The sequence below is a fragment of the Agelaius tricolor genome, unplaced genomic scaffold (assembly GCF_023055355.1).
Source record: "Agelaius tricolor isolate 1412-34295 unplaced genomic scaffold, bAgeTri1.0.p SCAF_14, whole genome shotgun sequence".
Lineage (NCBI taxonomy): Eukaryota > Metazoa > Chordata > Aves > Passeriformes > Icteridae > Agelaius > Agelaius tricolor.
Genome location: NW_027269274.1, coordinates 11270941 through 11294554, shown reverse-complemented (window position 1 = coordinate 11294554; position 23614 = coordinate 11270941). Strand labels below are relative to the sequence as shown.

Below are 23614 nucleotides of genomic sequence, written 5' to 3'. Positions count from 1 at the left end.
GTGAGGCAAAGCACTGCTCAAAATAGTCATACTTCAGAAAAAAAATTACACCTTTTCTATTTAAAAGAGAAATGAGCTGAAAACCTTCAGTTTTCAAGCGTTCTTTTAATCTTATTTTTTCTTGGTAAAAACAACAGAAAAGGTGGTTCTTTCCAAAGAGAATAGCACCTTTGATTCCAGTCTGTAATGCTGGATTTGGGCTTTAATCCCAATAAACAGCCTGAAGGTACAAATAATTCCTAATTCTTCTTCATTGATTTGCCTTATTTAATTGCAATTTTAAAAAGGCAAGATCATAGCAGATTATTCTGCTCACAGGAGAATCATGTGACACCTACAAAATGCAATTGGCTGTATTGCAGAGATTACTTTTTAAAAAGCCACCCCACACAACTCTCTGTCCTCATTGCATTATTCTGCCTCACCAGACAATCACCTCCCCTAGTGAAAGGGTTTCACTCATTTTATTTCTACAAAATGAGGCATAGTTTTCTGCATGCTCTTGTTTAACCATGAGAAGTTTTAAGAAACTTTCTTACACTGTGTTTTTCTGCACAGGATTTAAACCACTTTAGATTAGAATTATTCCAATTGTACAAACCTAACCATGATGCAGATCCTTTTCTAGCAGTAAAACAGTGATTTATTCATACTCAGGAAAGAAAGACGCTAAACCAGCAAAGGGATCATTAATCCCAGGATAACTTAATCCCCACCAGAAATTGTGGTGTGTTAAAGAGTCAGAACTCTTTGGGTACAGTTTTGCCTTCTTGATGTACAAGTCCAGACTGAAGGTTAACAGTGACCCTGGAAATCCATCTCTTCCCAGTGACAAGACTTAAATTACACCTGAAAATGTTCAATTTATGACTCTTAAAACTGTATTTTATATATACAAATACAGTAGTCAAAGCAAAATTAGTTTTAAGATTAACTTTTATATTCTGGTCTGCAAACAAAACACTTTTTCACATTATTTTTTTCTTTGAATGTGCAGGAAGAAAAAGAACAAAAATATTAATTTTCAGTAAGTGATTGCCTGCCTTCCATATACACAATCATGCTTTTTCTTGGAAAGGTTTGTGACTCACTCCCCAAATATGGCCAGACTTCATTTTATGCCATAAGTTTTCTCATGCCATTTGAATCAGGAGTGAACATAAATCAGGATGAACGATTCTTGGAAAGACACACAGTATGACTGCAGGCAACATAAATATTTCATCTGCTCTTTCATCTGTTTTGTTGTTGTTGGTTTTTTGTTTTGTTTTTTTTGGGTTTTTTTGCTTTGTTGGGTTTTGTTTCTTTGTGGGTGTTTTGATGGATTTTTTTTTTACCACATTCCAATTCTGATTTGGAGGCTGGGAATGAAAGAACAACTTTCCACATGACAATAGTATTTATTACCACTTTTTTTGGACCTTTCTTTCTCTTTCTCATTTGTAACTGAAAATTCAGGTACAATTGTCAGGTTTTGAGTTGAGAGGACTTAAGGGAGGAAGATGTAGAAGAATTAAGCAATATGCTTAGCAGGTAGAAAATCCATACTCTGTTCAGGACTACTAACCACACAGCTATTACATTTGTAAGCTAAAATAAATAAATTCTTTCTGCTGTAGTCTACTCATTGTCCAGAGGATTGAACTTTAAAAAAAAATCATTCTGAATTTCCATTCACTGGAGTGAAATCTATGGCAAGTTTGCTGAAATGTGGTTGATATTTCATTGTTTCTTGCAGAAGCCCATTGACATCAGCTGGGAGATTTCCTCCAGCACTGGAATGAGGAAGCAGAGTGGTGGAGACTGAGAGCAGGTGCCCAGCCACAAGTCATGATGCCTCTGCATCAGTGCAAAGATAACAACAACAAAAAAAGCATTCTGGGACAAGTTCCCCTGCCTTCCAGCAGTGACAGAGCCACACTGACACACTGTTAGGTGGCCAGCAGCACCTCAGCATCTTCATCCAGAGCTGGGCCACCTTGTGTGCTGGGAAAAGCCTCAGCGTCCCATCTGTCCTGGAGCTCTGTGCCCCAGGACATCCTCACACAGGCCACTTGTCTGAGCTCCTCCTGATGGTGGTTCTCAGGCTGATACAACCTTTTTTCCTTTCCAGTTTGAAGGTTCCTAATATGTGCTGTATTCTTTTGCCATAGATCAATTTATATAAATACTTTTTTTCAAAAAGGACACCAAACCTGTGGCGGTTGGACTGCTGTCTGCTCTGCTCCTGTCATGGAAAAAAAGCACCTGAATATCACAAGGTTCTTGCCAATTCAACAGTCCTTGAAATATTTACTCAGGTGTTTCTTTCACTTGTTTGCCCAGCTCTTGACACCAAACAGCCACCCAGAGCTGCCTTGGAGCAGCTCAGCCTCCAGTGCTGGTTTGCACCTGCTTTTTCATGCCATTATCTGTACCAGAGAATGATTTCAAACACATGGGACTAGCCTCTGCTACTTATCTTCCTCACCACTAATAGCTGCTTTCATAATTACATGAGGTGGAGTTAGGTGACCTGGGAATTCATATTTGTGTTGCAATGGGATAGAAGTGCATTTAGATCATTACTACCAGCTGTCCTGGCTCCTCATTTGCAGTAGGAAAAATAATAAGTTCATCAAGTCTGTGGCCTTCAATCCCATTTGTGTGTGAGCTGCTCCCTATCTCCACCAGTGAGACACAGGCAGCACCCTCAGGAGGTCAGGGCCATCCATCATCTGTGCCTGTGGGCAGGAGCAGGCAGAGAATCCACAGGAGAGGGAGCTTGGCTGGGCTGTTTAAGGCTGGCCAGGTGCATCCCACCAGACACACCCAAAGCTGGGAGAAGGTGGGGGCTTCAATTCACCACTGTGGCTGTTTGCCCAGCACCTGCATGGAGTAAGGTAAGATATTCCTTCTCATAGATAGGTCCTCTCTCATCCTGATCTGCTGGGCAATTCTTCAGGACCATAGATTCACGAGCCACCCATTCACTCACAAATCAATGGATACTAAAATTAAATGTATGTATAAAGAATGGGCTGGTCTACAGAAGGGAGCTCCTAATTCAGTTGCTTATCCTTGGGACTGACCCAGCTGCTCAAGCTTTTAAAATCTTTCCTTCTCTTCATGGCCAAAGCCTCTTTCAGGCACAGGCTTACAAGCAGGTGATAGCAGGATCACAAGTTACAGAGGCAGAGAGTCAATGCAATATCAATTTATATGGGTAAAAACAGCAAATCAGAGTAAGAACTGTTTGGCTCAGCCCATCCTGAAATACTGTTTCTAAATGCCTTACAATAGGTTCATATATAATTTATAGAAGATATAAAACATGTTTAGACTGTGCATGACAGTTTTGAACACAGTTGATGTCATACATGGCTACAAGCCATGTTTCTAAACAACCTATTGACCTTTTCAGCAATTAATTAAAATGCATTAAAATACCTATTAATCATTCATTAACCCTTTATAAACAATAAATGAGCCTCAGTAAGAAGCAGGACTGAATAGCTAATACCACTTCCAGAGAGTGAGAAGGTCAAATTTAGATGTGAAATGAGCAGGTGCTGCTGCCCAGCAATTCCCCTGACCTGATTTGGCCTCATTTATGGCAGCACATTTCCAGCTAATGAGCAGGGTAGATGAGCAGCCCTCCCTGGGCAGGCAGCATTTGCAGAGGTCTCTCCCAGTGGCAGCAGCCCATGCTGGTGCTGGGGGAGAATTTGGTGAAAGGTCAGGCTGCATTTTTTGGGGTGGATATGGCTGTGAGCTGCAGAGCCATGGCAGTGCCTGCAGCCCTGTGCTGAGCAAAATGCAAGGGCCCTGGATCTCTTCCATTGGTGGGAATATTTATTCTAATGGCAGCAACTGTGGGCAGGAGAACTTTAATTATTCATCTGTGCACACTAAATTTTAACAGAGGGAAACAAACAGTGCTGCAGATAAGCAGCCCGGGGTTTGAACCTCTGCTTTATTTAGCTGGGAACATGGGAAGGTGCTGGAGAACCAGGTTTTGTTCCAATCTCTCAACCCCCAAGCTTCACAAGTGCAGTATTTACTGTGCCAGACTCCTTAATATGTCTATATTTAATTCCAGTAATGTTCCATAACCACTATAATAAAAAACAAGCAGTAGAATGACTCTCCATCTAAATCACATAATGGAGGAGACTAAGGGGAATAGCTTCCATGGAAGATTAGTCAAAATAAATAACTATTAAGTTAGTCTGCTATTAGGAGTGGGCAGTGTGGAGATAAAAACTCATTAGCTCAGCTGGAATATAGTAACTACTACACAGTTCTGCACTGCTGCAAGCAGAGCTGCTTGTATTTCAATGCATGGATTGCAGATTATGTAAATGAGGAAGAATAGACTAGAAAATTAATCCATTGTAAGTTTTTGGTTGTTTGTTTTGATTTTTTTTAAGAATCAAAATTAACACAAGTAGTAGGACTCTGTATCACTGTCACCTATCCTGGGTAACAGTTGCAAGCACAAAATAATTAAGATTCTTGCATGTCTATTTCATAGATATTTCTCCCCTTCTCCAGCTGTAACACTATTCAAGAGAAAAATTTATTTCTACTTGATATGAGTAAGTAAATAAAACTGGATTCAGCAGCTCTGGTACCACATGAAACTACACACATTAGAGAAATTTTCAACATACATGTTAGGGAAGTACATTCACCTCCTCTGCTCTAAGCTACACAGGAGGGAGATGGCAAAGAGATGTCTCTGCCAGTTCAGAGACAGACAGTTCCACAAAAAGCCCCATTACCTGATGAAATTATGAGACCTTTCAGGGAATATGTGCTGCTAAGATCAGATCTATTAAACATTTCATAATTTGCATTGAGGTGCTTGTACCTGTACTTTACAGATCAGCTGATGTCACATGGATGGCAGTATCACAGTAAAGGTGGCATTTTAATTAACATCATAGAATTCTTTAGTTTGGAAAAGGTCTCTAAGATCACCAAGTCCAACCATTAACTCAGCACTGCCAAGCTACCCCTAACTCACTTCCCTCAGTGCCACAACTACATGGCTTTTAAACACCTCCAGGAATGGTGATTCCACCGCTGACCTAGGCAGCCCGTTCCGGTGCTTGACAGTGCTTTTAGTGAAGAAATTTTCCTTAATATCCAATCTAAACCTTCCCAGGTGCAACTTGAGGCCGATTCCTCTTGTCCTGTCACATGTTACACCTGGGAGAAGAGACTGACCACCCCGCCCCGGCTACAATCTCCTTTCAGATCCATAAGCTCCCCGCTGAGCCTCCTTTTCTCCAGCTAAACATCCCCAGCCAGTCCCGAGGAGGTTTGTGCTCCAGCCCTTCCCCAGCTCCCTCGCCCTTCTCTGGACACACTCCAGCCCCTCAATGTCTTTGTGTAATGAGGGGCCCAAAACTGAACCCAGGATTTGAGCTGTGGCCTCAACAGTGCCCAGAACAGGGGGACAATCACTGCCCTGGTCCTGCTGGCCACACTATCACTGATACAGCCAGGATGCTTTGAATTAAAAAAAAACCAAAACAACAATAACTCCGCTCTGGATTTCAGTTCCCAGACAGCTGGACCAACACCTATAGCCTGAAACTAAAGCTACAATCCCCAGCCACCAGATACAGACTACAAGTGACAATGACAGTAGATGACATGGTCCCAGTAACCAAGCACATACCTCTTTTTTATTACTATCACCAGAAAAACATTTCTAATGCTCAGAAGCAGTCAAAAAGAAAGGGAACCTGATCTGGCAGGCATTTTATAAGGGTGTAATCCTGCATACCTGAAGAACTGCTCCCCCCTCCATCAGAGAGCCTCACTAATGAGGCTGCTTCTGCTGGGCACAGGCTGATGTCAGTAGCTGTCAACCTGTGCAGCTTGACAGGTTTTTGTTCAATGAAAAGAAAATAAAACACATCAACAAGAACACTGTACAGCCAGGCTGCAAAGGCTGGTTTAAAATCCACAGTTACAGCAGGAATTGTGGCAGTATTTTAGCAGAAATCTGGCTGGCTGTTGCACACTGAGCCCTGCTGAGTATTCATACTTGGGATAATGTTTTCACTCTGCACTGAACTATAAACTAATGAAAAAAATTAAAACATGTGTGATTATCTTGATGAATGCCATAACAGTGCTAGAAAATGACATTTGTGACACAAAGCTTCATGAGCTGGAGCCTAGACAAGCAGGTTAATGGCTCCTGTTTACCATAGAAGCTTTAGAAGAAAATGAGCTAATTTGTATAAACAACTGGACAACAGATGAAGTTTTGCAAGTCTCACTAAGGAGGAGACAGATTCAAAACAAGAAGTGTGTTTTTTGGGTACTTATAGCTGTAAAAACACACCTTAATCAGCTAATGGTAACAATACAGAGGTCTCTCAGATGTTTGCACCATCAAACCAGACATCAAGTTCTGATGTGTTTGCCCTAGGTAAGCCAAGTTAGAATCCCTCACATCCTGATTTAAACATGAAGCTTTAAGAGAAGGAGAGCTCCTCTGAATTCTGAATTTCTTTCTGCTCCTTCAGAGCAGATATAAAGCACCAAGGATCTGAATCCCCCTCTGAAGTGTCTGTGGTTCTCCATCTGCTGCAGGGAGCCCAGGGTTACCAAGGTCTTCGTGTAGGCACTGCAGAGAAGTGTCTGAGCTTCAGCTGAATCAATCCCCTTTCCTCTTCCATGGCCAGCTTTGAACAAGCTTCCAACTTGAGCAAGCCTCAGCAGGGGAAACCTTACAAGCATTACCAAGATATCTCAACATTGAAAAATATTCCTTGCAGTTCAGAGGGAGCTTGAACACACTTTGGAGTTCACTCATCTGCTAGAAGGACTCCAGTTGCTACTGTCATCTGGCCAAGCTGACTTCCCTCTAGAGTAGCTGCAGTTTTTCTTCATTTTCTCCTGGGAATGATGTTAGGGCTGCATCATTTGTCTTCCCTTCAGGCAGACAAGGATTTGTGACAGGCAATACATATGGAATGGGAATTCTGCCATCACAAAACTTCAGTTGTCACATGGGACTCAGAAAAGACGGTAGGTGAGCAGTACTTATCCTTTCTTCCAAATTTAGGGCCCTTTAAGCAGTTAAGAACTGCTTTTCAGCTTTGGCTACAGCATCTCTGGGCTCTAATGATCCACTTAGGTCCATACACATGCAGGAAAGCATAGAGACCATGACACATACCAGTCAAAAATTAACATGAAACAATGTCTTTACCAGGTCAACTTCCCGCTGGATCAAGAGTGGGTTTAAGCAAATGCAAAGGCAAATGAAGGCTGAAGAGGCTGGGACAGATCTATACTATATAGGAGGTTAATTTCAGCCCTATAGGCTAAGACTTCAATTGCAGCAGTGATTTTGGCTTATTTTCCTTTTTTTTTCTTTGCTGTGCTTATTCTTGAATGATCACAGCAGTCCTTTGGCATTCAGCAGGCAGAAAACCCAAAGACTACAGCTGTGCTTCCAGTTGGAGTTCTTGGAACAAGCTGGATGAAAATAAATTACTATGTTTTGTAAAATTGGAATATCCTCTTTCAGTCACATCCCTCACAAAAACCAAAGTGACATGCCCAAAGAAGCCCAAAGACCAAAACCAAACAAACACATTCTAAAATAGTACTATCTTCTACTAAAGCAGCAGAAGCACATGCTGTTCTGTACCTTGAAGCTGCTGAGCAGCTGTAATTGTGAAAGTGCAGGGTCAAGTCACCCTCTCCAAGCTCCCAAGTGGCAGTAATAACCCTCTCTCACTCCAAAGAGTAATAACCCTCTCTTCATCAGGCAAGAGCCCTTTCCAGCATGCAGAGAACATGTGGCCAGGGAGAGAGGCCAGCCAGGTGACATCTCCACCCTCAGCTCACGGCCTCTGCCCATCCTTGTCTTGATGCTGTAGCCAGAAGCTGTTATTGCTGTGACCACTTAGAAAACCCTTTTCCTGTACTAACTTCAAAGTCACATTAAGAAGCCTGTGTTTAAGGCACAGGTTCCTCTCAACTCCTAATCTATGTGGTTACACTTGATTTGACAGTGAGACTCTTATTTAGGCTGCCTTGTTAATAACTGCCTAGCAGCACAACTACACACTACTTCTGTACTGGTGCACAGAATGCACATGTAGGGGGTCAGAATTCAGGTTGCACAGGTAGCTGCAAAACTGGCATTTTCTAACTTTGACTTCTTGTTTTCCAATCTAAATAACACTATTAGTACAAAGGAGTTCTATACATAATGATACAGATTGCAATAGTAGAGGAGGAATCAGGACCCCATTGAGCTGGCATTATACAAATATACAAAAGACAGCCTTCTTGAAATCCACAGGAGGACTTTCAGCCTCTCCCAGAACAACCACTCTCTATACATGACTCAGTGACAGAACGTGGTGGCATTGTACAGAAAGTGTTTTTTATGGCTCTGAAGTTACACTAGTCAGAAAATCTCTTATTTATCTGTTAGTCATCTGGAAAAAAATTACTTCATTTTCCACTGTTAATGATCATACAGTCATCAAATTGTTTAGGGTGAAAAAGACCTTTAAGATCATCCAGTCCAACCATTAACCCAGCACTGCCAAGCCCACCACTAAACCACGTACCCAAGCTCCTCATCCACACATCTTTTATCTCCCTCCAGGGATGGTGACTCAACCACTTCCCATGATTAGCCTTTTGAAATTTTTACCCACTAACTTTAGGCTCTTTCATAATGTTGCTGAGAAAGAACACAACTAGAATGGCACAAGGTTTGCTATGGAAACACAGATTTGTGATAAGCAAAATTTCTCTGACGTCACAGAACTTCCATAAGAGATGACATGAGAACACGCCCAACAATTCTTTTCAGGAAGCAGCTTCCTCAAACAGTAGCAAATGAAAGCAGGAGGCAAGTTGTGAACTAGCTGATGAAAATCATCATTCTAAAATAACAATAGATTTAAGTTTAGAGGTTGTTAAACAAGTAAAACTGTAATGAGAAGGACAGGTCTCCCAGTGATACCACTATTCCTGGTCAACAGTGAGGCTGACATGATATTTATTAGCAGTGGATAACTGCTCTTGCTATCTGTGCTATTGCTTTCTCCTAGAAAGGAATTTGGGGTGGCAGCTGCATGTAGCAGAATCATTTAAGTGTGCTTGTTTTGCAATCCTTTGCATTTATAATGAAAAAAAATAGGTTATATGCACTGGAGATCTAGATAAAGCTAAGCAAAGTTGGAAGGAAAAAGACTTAAAAGAAGAAAGGTGTCCCTGGGGCTAAGATTATTTAAAATCACTTGATCTGGAGCTTCAGTCTTTTTGTATCTCAGTTCCCAACCCAGGGTCCTCATTAAGTACACAAGCTTTTTCAACATTGATTACAAAAAGCATGTAAGTAAGCAGACAGTGTGAGATAACATAGCTAAGGACTGATGGACAGGGCCTTAATCTTCAACAAATATGCCCAAGTTCTCTAATGTCCATAAAACACTAAGCTCCTCATTTCTGTAACTCTAAATATAAATCCAGAATAATTCTGCTGAGGTTTTAGATTTGGACAGGTTTAGAAACAGATCAGAAACATCCTTAAATTTTTGTGTTTTGTTAAGGGAAAAAGCAAAAGTCAAACAGAACCCAATTCATGTTGACATTAGGAGGGGGCAGTCCAAAGTGCAGAATCAGGTCTATGACTCCAGGGCATACCAGTGCCATCTGATAGGGCTGATCACTCATCAGGTCAGTCTGTGCCCAGTGAAACTGATTTTAACTACACATAGAATGCTGGACTCATTTTAGTACCTGCTCCATGAAATCCTCCACAGAGGTACAGCTTCCCTTCCACACAGCCTGCACTGGTGGAGTTGGTTCGTAAGGAGAGGAGGGGAGAAGGCATAGGGGGTCCATCCCTCCAAAAGTCTCCATCAGGGTTATAAATCTCCACTGCATCAAGACATTTCCGTGTCTGTCCTCTGTCATAACCAAGGCACCCAATTCCTCCTGCAAGAGATACAAAGGTGAAATGTAACAGTCCCACGTTCTGCTGTGAAATACATTGCTGGCTGCATTTTCTGTTTGCATCTTCTCATTTCCCACTCTTTCCTCTTTGCAGCTTCAGAAGTTTGTGAGAGAACACAAAGCAGAAGCTACAGCACGTTATCCACAGACACCAAAGCAAGAGCCCTTCTGAAGTCTCATATCAAAGGAAGGACAAGCAGAATGTCTTCAAAACACAAAGGTATTTTGTTCTGTTTTCTTCCCATATGGTAGAAATTGTCATAATTATTTGTTCTATTTGCTGGACAAATTGTAATGGATCAAAACCTATTTTTCAGATACTGTTGTTGGATTTGACTCTCACACATTACTAGCAATTATTTGCATTTCTTGGTTAGTTCTCCTCAATAAATATTATACCTATATCTTATGCTAAATTACACTTAGTACTTAAAGCAAATAAAATTCCAGTAACAAACCCATTCAACACACAGGAGAGCCAGCTGAGTTATTAGCAACAAGCCCTACTGTTGAGTGCCTAATTAGGGTGCTTGAAGTCAGCATGCAGGATTGAAACAGATCCCAGTTTCCTTTTGCTGGGACAGCCTGCAGGTGTACCTGAGACCCTGTGCCTAAGAGCACACTGGAAACAGTGACAGTACTTTGCAAACTCTGCCTTTCCAAATCCTTTCCAGTGATCAAATCCGCATTTTGAATTTACAGCCTTTGGTTCTCAGGAATTAATATGCTGACATCCTCCCCATGCAGGTTTTCCATCTGTGCCAATGGACACAATACCCTGTAATGAGCACTGATGGAGTTCTTTTGTGCATGTGTGTGTTTGTGGCTACTTTTAAACATGAAATGGCTGCAATAGGCAAACCATTTCCACATGGAGGCTGGCATTCCAGATACATGTGTAGGGCTGCTCAATTGTGCAAATCCAAAATGCATTGTAAGCATGTAATTATGCCCTTGCATATGCAAAGGGAAAAGACTGCAAGTGCAACCTGTGCTGGTTCAGCTGCTTTTAAAATATATTGTCCCTAGTGCTGTTAAGCTGGTCTGTCAGAGAAATGAGCCCCTATTGCTCCAAGTTTTACCTGCATATGATTTTCTATCTACCTCTTAAAATGGACTGTGTTATTTTTTAAATCTCTTGTGCATTCTCCAAAAGTGTTTGGAAGAGGAAGCTCCCTATAAATGGGGACTGCAACGCTCCAAATTTGCTAGCACTGTGTTCCTGATTTGCATTTTAGAGTCAGGCAAATATAAAAATCAGCTAAACCTGCATCAGAGCAGAAAAATTAGAATAAAATTCAGTGTCCATTATCATCAGCAGGAAGTTCTCCTCTGGCTGAAATCAACAGTATTTTATTCCAATCAATATTTGAAATTTAAAACCTTCACCGAGTTTGGTTTTCATCTCCTTTTCCAGCCCAGGGAACCTTTACTTGCCCCAATACCCACCAGCAAGGTCCTTGCAGTTTGTATTAGATACCCCTTAGTGTGTGCTAACACAGGGCTGGCACTGAAATGTGTTCAGTGTTAACACCCTCAATTAAAGCAGCATTTGCTCTGATGGGCTCCTCCTCTGAGGCTTGATGCACCTGAGAGCTGAGGTAGAGATTAACTGTGGTCATGGGATTTTGCAAATCACTTCCTTGTCAAAAAGGCTCAGCAGGGTGATGCTTCCCTTTCTCATGATGAAGGCTCACTGAGCTATTCCTTGGGGCATTTCAGAATTCAGACATTTACTTACTGTGTTGTTCTTTACACCAGAAGCATTATCCTCTCCTGTGCAGCCTTTTCCTCTACTCCTTAATGCCTCATTAGAGAGGCGCCACTCTTAGGACAGGACAATATTCTCCTAAATTTATCAAGAAAAATTTTAAAAGCCAATCAAATTTTTTAACTGATAAGGCTATTTAATTGATTGCTTATCTCATATGGTTTCTGATTGTACAGCTCCATTGGCAGAGTCATAGAATACACCATGAAAACAATTTGCCACCAGTTTATGTGCAGTCCACAGACTGCAGTGTAATGCAGAGAGATTCTCAAGGCAGTTTTAACTGGGAACCAATAATATTAGAACTCCCCACAGACTAAATTGACCCTTTCAAAATACATCTTTGTGGTGCCAAAGACAGATGGCTGCTGGTTGTCAAGCTAGATATTTTTAAATTAGCCCAGTTGTTACTGTACCCCACTGAAGAATATGCACTCACCCAAAAGGAAAGTCTTCCTGTGAAAAATGAAAGAGGTTCTTGTTCAATCAGAGGAATAAATGGCACCAGTTAGGGAAAGCATGCAGCATGTCAGAAACCAATATCTCAGCTGATTGCCTTATTATTTCAAGCAGGGAGGGGGAGGTGAACAAAATGGCCCTGAACTCCTCTAGAAGTGTAATAGCTGTTTATTTCTTACTGCGTTTTTATTGCCATTTTCTAAATAGAGTAACTGTGGGCCAAGGTAACTTCAGAAAGAACACAAATAATCAGGTACAGAACTGACAAAGCAGTCAGTGACTTTTTGCAAAAAAACCTCACAACCATTACCTTTTAATGAAGGCATTCAGCTGCCAGTCTAGGGGACCTCCCACCAAATATTTTTCCTGTATAGTTATTAGAAAAGTAATTTTCCAGGAGCTACTGATGCATCTTTTCAAAAATTTCAGAGCTACTACATGTTTTCAAGCATTTATGAAACCTTCATGGGGTAGTTTAAGCAACTTATATTTAACCTCTTTAAATCCTGTCTTTATCAGAGACAGTCCCGAAGGTACAAAACATTTCCATTTTATTCAAACCCTGAACAGCTATTTCAGCTAAATCCAATTTCATATTCAATTTACAATAGCAAAACTAAGTTCTCAGCAAATAGAAAGGAAGAAGGAAACATCAGAGGGGAGTAAAATTTAATTTTCAAGCTTAGAAGAAGAGCATTATGGAAAACAAGAAATCATGAACTTCAACCTCCTCTCTTAAAGCAATGTTAACACTGACAGGTTGCTAACAAAGGAACTGAGGATATCAGGCTCTCTGAGCACTGTTTTTCTGTGTTCCCAGATGCAGTGGTTGAGAATTACTCCTGTGAGAAAGTATATTTTTTCCTCTATGGTAATGGATATCTCAGGACTCTTTCCAAAGAGCTGAATACAAAAACCAACAACAAAAAAAGTCTTAAATTTAAAACAATTCACATCGACAACCAAGTGGAGGAATCTCACATTAACCTATTCATAATCTATAATGTATATACCATGTGAAATTTCAAATTGGCAGAAAAACCCCCTTGCTGTGTCAGACAACTCTGGCCACTTTGTGCTCCATCATTCAACAATTCACATCATCCAGAAGCCACTGGCTTCTTCATTCATTTTTATGAAACCTTACCACAAATCCAAGTGGAGACACAGGAACTATAGTTAAGACCACAAAGATTGTCTTTATCTCAGGCTCTCTGGATAGAGCAGCTGAAAAACTGAGCTGGTGCTCTGCTCCTACAGGAGCCTCCACATGAGATGGGGCTGACATTTAGGGAGTTCAGGCAGGGTGCAGAAAGGAGCATAGGGGTTTGGGTCATCAGGCCTGTGTTTAACTGATGCTCCTGCACCTGTGGGCAGAAGGGGTGGTGGAGGCCCCAGGTGATGCTGCTCAGGATGATCAAGAGTGGTTAGTGCCCTCAGGGTACTGACAGTGTTATTTTTTATCCCATAACTGAGCCCTCAGATCACAATAGCAAGCAATATGTGCTCTTAGTAGTGCCTCTTTGAATTTTTATCAAAGGAACCTGGGAAATGAGTTTAAAAAAAAAAAAGGAATTTTTCAACAAGCAAATGAAATCCAAGATTTGTCTCCTGTAAAGTAATTAATTATTAAATTGATCTCTGGAATGCACAATGAATTTAATAGTGCTAATCTCTTATGTAATATTTCCCCTCATTACCAGCACTCAAGCTGAGTCTCACCAGTTCTATTTCTCTCCCATCCTCTGCTAAGCAGGGCTGGATGGCAGAGAAATGAGGGAGCCATAAAGCAGCCCTGGCAGGCACTTCCAAAGGTGAAACCCAGCAGCACTCTCATCCTTTGCTAACCCAGAGCACAGCAGATGAGGTAATGCAGCTTGTAGAAGACACAAGAGCATAAGATTGATTAGAAGCAGGGCTGAAAAATCAGATTATTGTCTTCCTAAGCATGGTCAATGTTTCAGTTTCAGCTCCTTTTCTCATAAAATGCCTTTTCTGACTTCCTTTGAAAATAATTAAGTGTGTAGAAAGCAGTTTCAATCTCATCTATCAGAACAATTTATCTGCCTGTTTTTGTTCCTTCCTGCACATGGACACTTTGGAGGCTGTTGCACAGGTACAAAAGCTCAGAATCAGACCCATAAGCTGCTACTTGTCAGAAGTCCAAAGCATATTTATAAATAGACATGTTTATTTTAAAAGAAAGTGTTTTTCAAATGCACAGTTAATATTCAAGCATGAAAGCTAAAATGTTTCCTTCCAGCTCCTCCTACACACACTTTCTTTTCCAGAGAGACCCCAAAGTACATATTCAAATAAGTATTTTTTGATCAAGACGTTCAGTATTTAATTGAACCTCATTTAACTGTTTAAATCTTCTAAAAGAAGCTTTCAGCAAGAGCCCAGGGGAAAAAACCCAAGTTGTAAGAGGTAGGATGCCAGTCTGAGGAGGATAAACAAAAATTCTTTGGCTCCTAAATCTTCCCTAATAGGATTTCTCATCTAAGGCCTTCAATGCATTATTATTTATAAAGCAGGAATTATACAGCATAAAAGCAACACATGGTTGAAGCTGTCATAGTGATACAGCTTTTTTTTTTTTTTACCAGTGACCTGTATTTCAGAGACACTAGTTCTACTGAGTGTGTTTTAACAGAAGTAATGAATATGGCATTCAAATGGATTCATTTGGATAAATTTTCCTAATTTGTATGTTGGCTGTGATAAGTTTTCAGAGAAGTAGCTGGAAAGGATATTTTTTAAAGTGAGAGATTAAAATGCATGACCTTAAATAGAGCCCTCCCATCTGGTTTTCTTCCAAAAGTGTCTCAATTGCCTCTGTCATTAAGAACACAATACTGCTCTTTCTTGGGCTTTCCAACAAATATAGTTATGCTCCTGGGAAAATATGGAGAGAAAGAGCTGAGACCAGTGAAAAGAGATGAATAGGAGAAAGGATTTGGAGCCTTAGGAAATGCTGTTCATTTACTTATGAGGATTATGTATGGTGTATAAATAGCATGAGTCTCTAGGAACATGGCACAACAAACAGACAATTATGGTGCAGGACCGCTGATTAAAACACACGGTACAGGTTCTTGAACAATGCTACTTCTCAGACCAAAAACTCTGATCTACTTCTCCTTTTCCTTCCATCAGCTTGACTCTACAATAATTCCATTTAAGCCATTATGGTTTTACATGTTGGAGCTGGCAATTAGTCTGGGAAGGGCTTTTGGACAGTGACTGCATACTCTGTGCTGTGCCAATAGGACTTTTCAGAAATTAACACTTCAAAGGCTAAGCATCAGATTCTGATCTGGCTGAGAATAAAGTGATCTTAACACAACTCCCATCAGCAGACTACTTACTACAGATTTCCACCTACATGGATGACAGCAAAAATTAAACTTGTCTATCAAAGAGTCTGCTGCTTCACCTTATTCAGAGCTAATAGTCCATCAATTCTTTCTGCTTCATATTTATGATAGAAATTGCATTTATACATCACAGACATTAGAGAGGATCAACTTTCTCTGCAATTTTTCATCTGTGCTCTAGAGTCCCTCAATGTGCTGACACGTGGGCAAGAGATCCTGCTGGAAAGAGCTGACAACTTTACTTCATTTAAGGACTTTGCTTTCAAGACTTGCTTGAAAGAAATCATCTCTCTCTGCATCACTAAGTTCTAGCTGGGCACAATCTCTTTATTCCATTTTTTTATTCCTGGGAAGCAGGGTGTGGTCCTTCAGGCATACAGAAGATATCTTGCATTTACCTGTTTCCACCTTGCCTCCCTTCCTTTCCTTCCTCTGCCTCCAGCAGCCCCCATGGATCTCCTTAGCTGACTACAGGATGCCCATGGAGATGATGCACCCCAAAAGGAACAAGAATGGCAGGCAAAGTGGGGGATCCCTGTGGGAATCCAAGCAGTGCCATTCTATGCTTCTGAAGGGCCCCTTCACAGAGTGTCCCCTGACTGGGGCTGCACAGGAGCCTGTCAGATGTGCAAGTTCTGTGCACACACACTCCACCATGAGAAACTCCCATTAGGATTAGGGAGCAGGGGCTCAACAAAAGCCTCTCTCTCACCTAGAGCACAAAAGCTTAGACATTATGCCTGAGCTAACTCTGAGGCCACTACATGAGAACAACTTATGACCCATCACAGCTAAGACAGCCACCATACACAGAGCATCCCCACACAATTTGAGAAGGCTTGAACCCATACACAGTAACACCATACCATATCAGAAAGCTTCAGGCATCTGCCCATACAGAGCAACATCATGACACTCCAGAAGGCTGCAAGCATCTGCCCTCCTTGTTCTCCAGCCCAGCCTTTTATCCCCTCCTGTTGATGCCCTGCACCTGTGTGCCCTCTGTTCCCTTTGGTGGTTGGTCAGTGCCCCTGGGCACTCCATGGCAGTGCTGCTCACCTGCTGCTCACAGCTGTGTCCATTGGGGATGATGAGGCTCAGCCCCACTGCCAATTACCACAAACTGTGTGCCCACAATGATCCTCTTCAGAATGTGTCTTTTTGCACAAATCACTCTTGACAGCATCTTTCTAGACTCCCAGAGTGCCCGACATTCCTTATGAAGCAGGGTGGTGGCCAAGGGACACACAGCTTTGGGGAGCCTGTAGTGGTTTTACCACCCTCATGAAAGTTGCTATTCTTTGCTCTGTCACTATCAATCTCTATTTTTTCCATCCCCATTATCTCCTGAACATCATCTCCATGATCAAGTGCCACATCAGCCAGATTAGGAGCACTTTCACTGCCTTCCTCTCAAAGCCATGAGCTGCCCATTCCTCCAACTGGAGTTACCATCACAATTGTGTCCAAAGGGCAGCTGGACCCACCTCACAGCCCAGGAGCCTGAGAACTCACAAGGTAACATGAACCTGTCACCACAGATAAGCCATGGAATGAAGCTTTTCTGTGTGAGGTTTAATTACAGTTGGTGAGTGTGAGTTTACAGCTGGAGATGAGGCCGTGTGTGGTGCCTGCAGAGTAGGATGCCAGTATCATGTCTGTATCACTGTTTCCAGCCAGAGCTCATTTGGAAATTGCTTCATCACTTTGAGAGGTCTTGGAAAATGCTTTAATCTCTCCACAGAGTTTTCAGACTGTGGTGGTTAACATTAAGCAAGAACAGGTTGTGTTCTTAATTTTAACAGATAAATCTCCTTTTCCACCAATTCTGTTGCAGATGGATTTAAACCAGCATGTTCAAAGGCAGAATTTGTTGACCAATCATTTTTGGCTCAGACTTGTCTTTCAATTAAAAAATGAGTTGTAATATTGACTTCCCAAGAAAACAAGACTTATGCAATTATATGTATGGTCTCTATCTACATTGACATTATTTTCTCTACCTTACATAGCTTTTGTGCCTGTTGGCCAGTTTCAACTAAATTTTGCAGTTTTATGGATGCTAAAGTTCTTACAAGTTTTGTGAAAACTGGCAGTGAGGAGGTTGTGAAAGCAGGCCAGACCTAGGTCAAAATGTCCCCTCTGCAACTGATATTCCTGCTACCTGATGGTAAATGATCTGTGTTTCCACTTGCTGCAGTTACACCTTGAGTGGGCAGAGCATCAGAAGGGAGGCAGGCTCGGAAATGTAATGGCAAAAATAGCCCAATCTTTCTCAAAAATCTGCTACTTGGAACAGTGTGTCAGCTTAGTTACCCTTGGTATAAATCACAAGCAAGTTTGTCCATTACAGTGAAATTAGCCCAGGTTTACACTGTTAAAACTGAGAACACCAGTGGCATTATGAATGTTTAGCTAGACTGAGTGGCAAGAGTGAAGGGTCCAATGCAGCAAACTGTTCACCCAAGCATTGAGTGCATTGGTTCCCTTAGGGATGGGCTCAAATAAAGACTGCCATGGGAGGCCATGGGAAGGTGTGTGAACCAGCAAAATGCTGGAGGCAGAGCAAAACCCTGTTACCACCCACGTGCAGATCAGATTGTAGGAAAGGTTTTCTCTCCCACACACACAGAATTATTTGTATTGGCCAGCAGGTAAGAAAGAATTCAATATTCAGTGTTCACCTCCCTGAATACTGCAGCACTGGCTGTTACACATTCAAAACCAAGGCTTTTTATTTTTTTAATTAGCAAAATGCTTCTGAAGGTCCATGAGACCATGAATTGTCCTCAATGACATTTAAACAGACATTTTTTGGATTTAAGTTTTGTGTTCAATCTGTACATTTCATTACTGTAATCTTTCACATGTGCTTCTTGTTTTGTGAGATTTTGAGGGAAGAAAATGGATGCAGTTTTCCCCATTAGCCACTCCTTTTCCCCGTGCCAGTGTCAGGCTTTCTGGGAAGAAGACTGTCAATTTGTTTTATCACATGCATCCCAAGACAGCTGCTTTTTTTTTTTGCTCCCTGACTCCCTGTGTCATCACAGCCTTCGAGGTCTTGATCTGGGAGCACTTCTTGGTGAGACACATGAATGCTGCTGTTCTCTTCCCAGCTATTCCAGCTGCTGCCCCATTAGAGCATCAGTGTCAGTATAAATAATTATATGTATTTAACCTTTTACAAAGCATGAAGTCTCCATGTTTTCAAAGCACCTTTGAACCTGGGCAGGCAACACTTTCATTATTACCAGCACACTGACATTCTCTGTCACTAACCTTTGACAATAATGACCCAACTTTCTGTTTGCAAAACTCACTTTTTCATATGAGCTTCTTTCACCCTTCCTCCGGGTTGTGCCTATGGGCCTCTCTCAAATCACTTAAGAGAAAGAAGTTCCTCTAAAAGAAGACAAATGCAGCATTAAAGACACTTTTCTCTTCTGCTTCAAAGACACCTTTCCTGCACACCTCCCTTTCTGTATTATGAGCCAGGAACAAACTGCTTTATCCCTGGTATGTAACAATCCAAACAAAGCCAGAACACCCTGATATAGGAGGTATATTAAGCTGATAACACTGTATTTCTGTGTTCACTTTGATCAGCTTGTAAGCAGGAGTAGTTTGAAGCAGAGGGGATTGAAATGTCCTGAGGTGCTGATAGAATTGCTGCTTTCTTCATACCTAAAGCTACCCATGAGACCATGGGAGCATAGAAGGGCATGAATCACTCACAGCCCACCTGTAGATTGACTGGATGAACTTTTTTCCTTGCTTCCCCAAGAACTTTCCGGTCATATATCTATCTACAATAAGATTTTGGGGCAAAATATTTTGGGGTAGGTAGGAGATTATTGAACTCATTTGCACAAATTATCAAACTTTTGGTCAAAGTAATGTTTTGAAACAAAAAACCTGAAAAGATTCAATCAAAAATTCACAAAAATAAATATTTAGTTTTTTTTTTTAAATGCACTGTGTCGAGGTAGGTGGAAGAGAATTATTCACTGAGTTTTGTCAGGAGACACTCATTATGTTGATTTTGAGAAATCAAAATTTTCTTTATCCTTATGCCTTTCCTTCAGGATGCTGTATATATTCCTCAACATTTCACTGCTCACCTGTGAAATGGTGCTTCAAGGCTTCTCTACTCACCTTTTAAAATTCATTATTACACTCACACCCCAAAGAAAAGTATCTTTGTTACATGAATCCAGAACACTACACATTCACATATTTAATCCATGTAAATTACAGAAGGAAGAAATAACGTGGGGAACAAATAACTTTATAAAAATATTCCCCATTTATGGCTGGCCATGGTCTATGTACACATCACAAATGGGACGGGGCTGCTGTGGAACTGCCTTGAGCTGTTTTATTTTCCAGCATCACTCTCATTACATGGTCATGACAATGGGAAGATGTCAGCAGCTCACATCCCAGGCAGCAGACAAGGAACTTAATGTTACAACTTACTTTATAAGTTTTTTGACCAATCACACAAAGCAAAAGCACATTGACAGTAGGTCTATCTAACCACTATAAGCACACATACTTTCAGTTAAAACAATGCTTGCTTATTTTGAATTCAATACCTGCTTGTAAGTCTGAAAACACAAAGCACAGAGCCCCATTACTAAGCTTAGAACTTGCTAATATCTCACTAGATAGACTTTTCTGCAGCTTAGGGAGTTATTCTAGACAAGCAGGAGTTATTCTAGACATTACTCCCCATTTAGTATGAGGTACTTCGCCCTACAGTACGTAACAAAGGGTGAGATATTTCACTTCACTAAGGCAAATTGCTGGAAAGAAGAAAAAGTAATGGTCCTATCGGTTAAAAATCTGTTTCCTCTTACCCAAGACATAAATCTCCCCATTGACTACGGCAGTGCTGAAGCGGTACTTGGAGAACTTCATTGGGGCTCTCTCCACCCATTTGTCTTGGCCCGGGTCGTAGCGAAACGTTCTGTTACTCAATCGATCCGGCTCCTCGTCAGGCAGATCCATCTGCATGAAATATGACAGCCATGTAATAACACAACATTTGGAGCCCTCCACACGTGCCTGCAGGCAGTTAATCACAGCAGACAGCTCCGCAGATAAATAGCACAAACACATCAATTGCAGCTGGGGGGGATTGTACTCCCCAGGGTGTAGCAGCACCCATGGCTGGTGGCTGGGAGTCTGTGTAGAAGGAAAGGAATAAGGGGATATCTATATCCTGCAGCAATAGAGCCAAGGATTTGGATTCTAACAATACATTCAGGGTTAGGGTTAAGGTTCCCAGCGCTGGAAGAACATACCCCCTTCCACAAGGCTGCTGTGCAGTCCTAATAATAATGAGGGAAAACCAGTCTGTCTTTATTTCCCTGATAAAAGTTGAAATTTCTTTCCACTATTACTCAGACTATACCATGAGTCTCAGTCAGGTACTTTGCTGGCCTTTCTCAGTCATATGTATATGTATATGTATGTATATACATATATATGTGTGTGCTTATTTATATATATTTATATATATCTTATCCTAAAATACATTTGCATATTTATTTAGTCAGCCTAACCACTGTAATGTTGTTGTTCAACAGCTGTAACTTCAATAGTTTTCACAATAAGCTCCTAACCCCCTCGCTATATCTTTGCTGCCATAACACTTTTTATACTCACTCCTACTCCTCTTGTTCTCTCTAATCTTCTTCCCCCTTCTCTGCCTGTCTTATACAATGCAGGGAATTCAGATGCTGTTTTCTGGGTATGACACCCTTGAATGTTAGCAGTGGGATGTGGAGGGAGGATTCTGAAATATTTTGGGATGAAAGTTTTCACATAGAGACAGTGAGAAGGAGAGAAATACTTTGCTTACTTGTGATGGCGTTACATGCGTCCTTGTTTTCTTGTTATTTTTCTTTCCCAAAAAACCTTTCCAACACTAATGTCATGGACAAGATAGTAGGAGGCAAACTAGAGAGTAAATATAAAGCCCCTTGGTTATTCCCTGTAAGTGCCCGGGGCATGTTCTTTCTCCGTGGTAAGTGTGAAACGCTAATTTATTCACTGAAAGAGGGGTATTTGGAAGCTGAGTATTTTCAGCACAGACTAAACATGTACTTAGGAGAAGACACCACTTGACATGCTGCAAATTCACATCCAATCTCATTTTTATGGTAATGTTCTCCTTGGAGTGCACCCTGTTCTTTCTGTGTACAGAAAACATAACTTCCAGCAGCCCTTCCCTGTGTCTCAAGGGTCTGAAATCTTCCTCTCAGCCTCACCCAACATTTTCTTCCATTTTAACAGCCCCCAGTTAGCAAGGCTGGAGTCACTTTGGGTTTAACTGCGCTGGCATCAGGGGCCAGCCCGATGCTGAGCAGAGCAGCACTGCAATGAGCGAGTCCTTGCCCTCCTAAGCTGTTATTTTATGTCCTGGCTTGACTTTGTCTTGTCTTATTTCAATTACAAAGCCTGAGTGGGAAGGGTATTTTTCTCTGTCCTGTAATGGACACATGCATTTAGGGCACTCTGTCAATGCTGTTGTTAGTGTTTGTTCAGGATTGACAGAACATTCAGTGCTGCTCCAGCACAGGGACAGCCCCTGGCTTGGCCAGCTCATTTGCTTTCCCTCTGCAGCTGTGGTAACCCCACATGGGCAATCACTGCATCTGACAGGGGGAAGATAGATGGTACCAGAAGAATTCAGCACTCTTAGTGCTGGTCTTAAAGCACTTTTTTGAGTACTTTAGCTAATTTATTCTGGTCTGTGCAGGTACACCAGAATCTTACAAAGCTGTGGGTTTTGATCAATTGCTGTTAATCTGCTCATCTCAAACCTATTTCTATATAAACTCAGACACCCATGCATTGTTACTGATAATACAATGGTAGGCAGGTATCCGCTTTAGGTGGATTTAAAAAAAATTATTCTCAGCTTGATATTCCTGACTTGTGCTTCTAAGCCACTTTTCCCTCTCACAATCTGTTCTGGAAAAAAGCTTAACAAAGCTGGTTGTCTGACTTCAACATCTATCTTTGTTATATGACATCTCTTTCAGTTCAAGTTTTTTTTTACAGACAGATTGTTTCTACATTAAGTGTTTTCATATTTTAGTTCTTCACATATGAGATACCCTTGCACAGTTGTTTCTCTATCAGAAATACTCTCTGATCTTTCTGTTGTCTCCTTGGGGACTCCTGCACTCAAAATATTCAAAGAGGTGGAAGTCTGACTGCTGCTGACTGCATTTCACTTTTAAATACTTTAAACATAATTTATTTCAAGAGGACAGAAACCATTGAGTTGTGATGACAGTCTGAACATATTGCAACGAGCATTACAGATGCTCCACCTCATTGTCAAGTGAATGTAGGGCTTTTTCCTGAGCACTGAAATTTGAAATTCACCAAGCAATAAATAAAAATGGGCTAGACTCTGAAAAAAAGATATTTTGCACTGGGAGCAACTGGAGAGAGTGAGCACTGCCCTTGACATCCATCTTCCTTGTAGCATAGCTCTGTAAAATCCCTGTACTACTGAACATGTATCTGTGGCCCTGCTGAAAATCCCTGTAAAAACTTTACATGGCCAAGCAATGCAACAGAAATAAATAAATGGATTGGTGAAAGGACTCTGTTTCCCAGAGAATGCTTTGACTTTTCATTTAAAATGTAATATAATGAAAATCAAATGAATTAACTTTAGTTAACCAAGAAAGCTTCCTGAGAAAGCAAGGTGAACTTTAAATGTCATATAGAAATCTGTCCCTGAAGTGTACCTGTGTACATGCTTTTTGAAGACAGGGCACAGTTAAGGGTCCCTGTATGATTAAATGCCATTATTTATTAAATCTAGAAAAATTAGGAGGATAGTAAATAAGAAATGGAAAGGATGGAACCTATAATGACAAAGAAGATGTATTTTAAACTTTTACCCACTGTGCTCATCCCTGTAAATAAAATCTGCCCTTCCTGAAGTTGCTATTTACAGTGAGGATGGCATAGATGGATATTA

At 41.1% G+C, this 23614-nt stretch overlaps 1 protein-coding gene across 1 annotated transcript in view; it reads right to left on the bottom strand.

Moving 5' to 3' along the window:
• The window catches only part of KBTBD12 (kelch repeat and BTB domain containing 12), a 31296-nt gene that overhangs the window by 5207 nt on the left and 2475 nt on the right, over window positions 1-23614 (bottom strand). Inside the window, exons 3-4 of the mRNA XM_071439663.1 lie at window positions 20466-20616; window positions 9778-9975 (exon numbers count right to left, since the gene is read on the bottom strand). Of these exons, the coding sequence (XP_071295764.1) occupies window positions 9778-9975; window positions 20466-20616 (349 nt within the window). The remainder of the gene's footprint in view (window positions 1-9777; window positions 9976-20465; window positions 20617-23614) is intronic.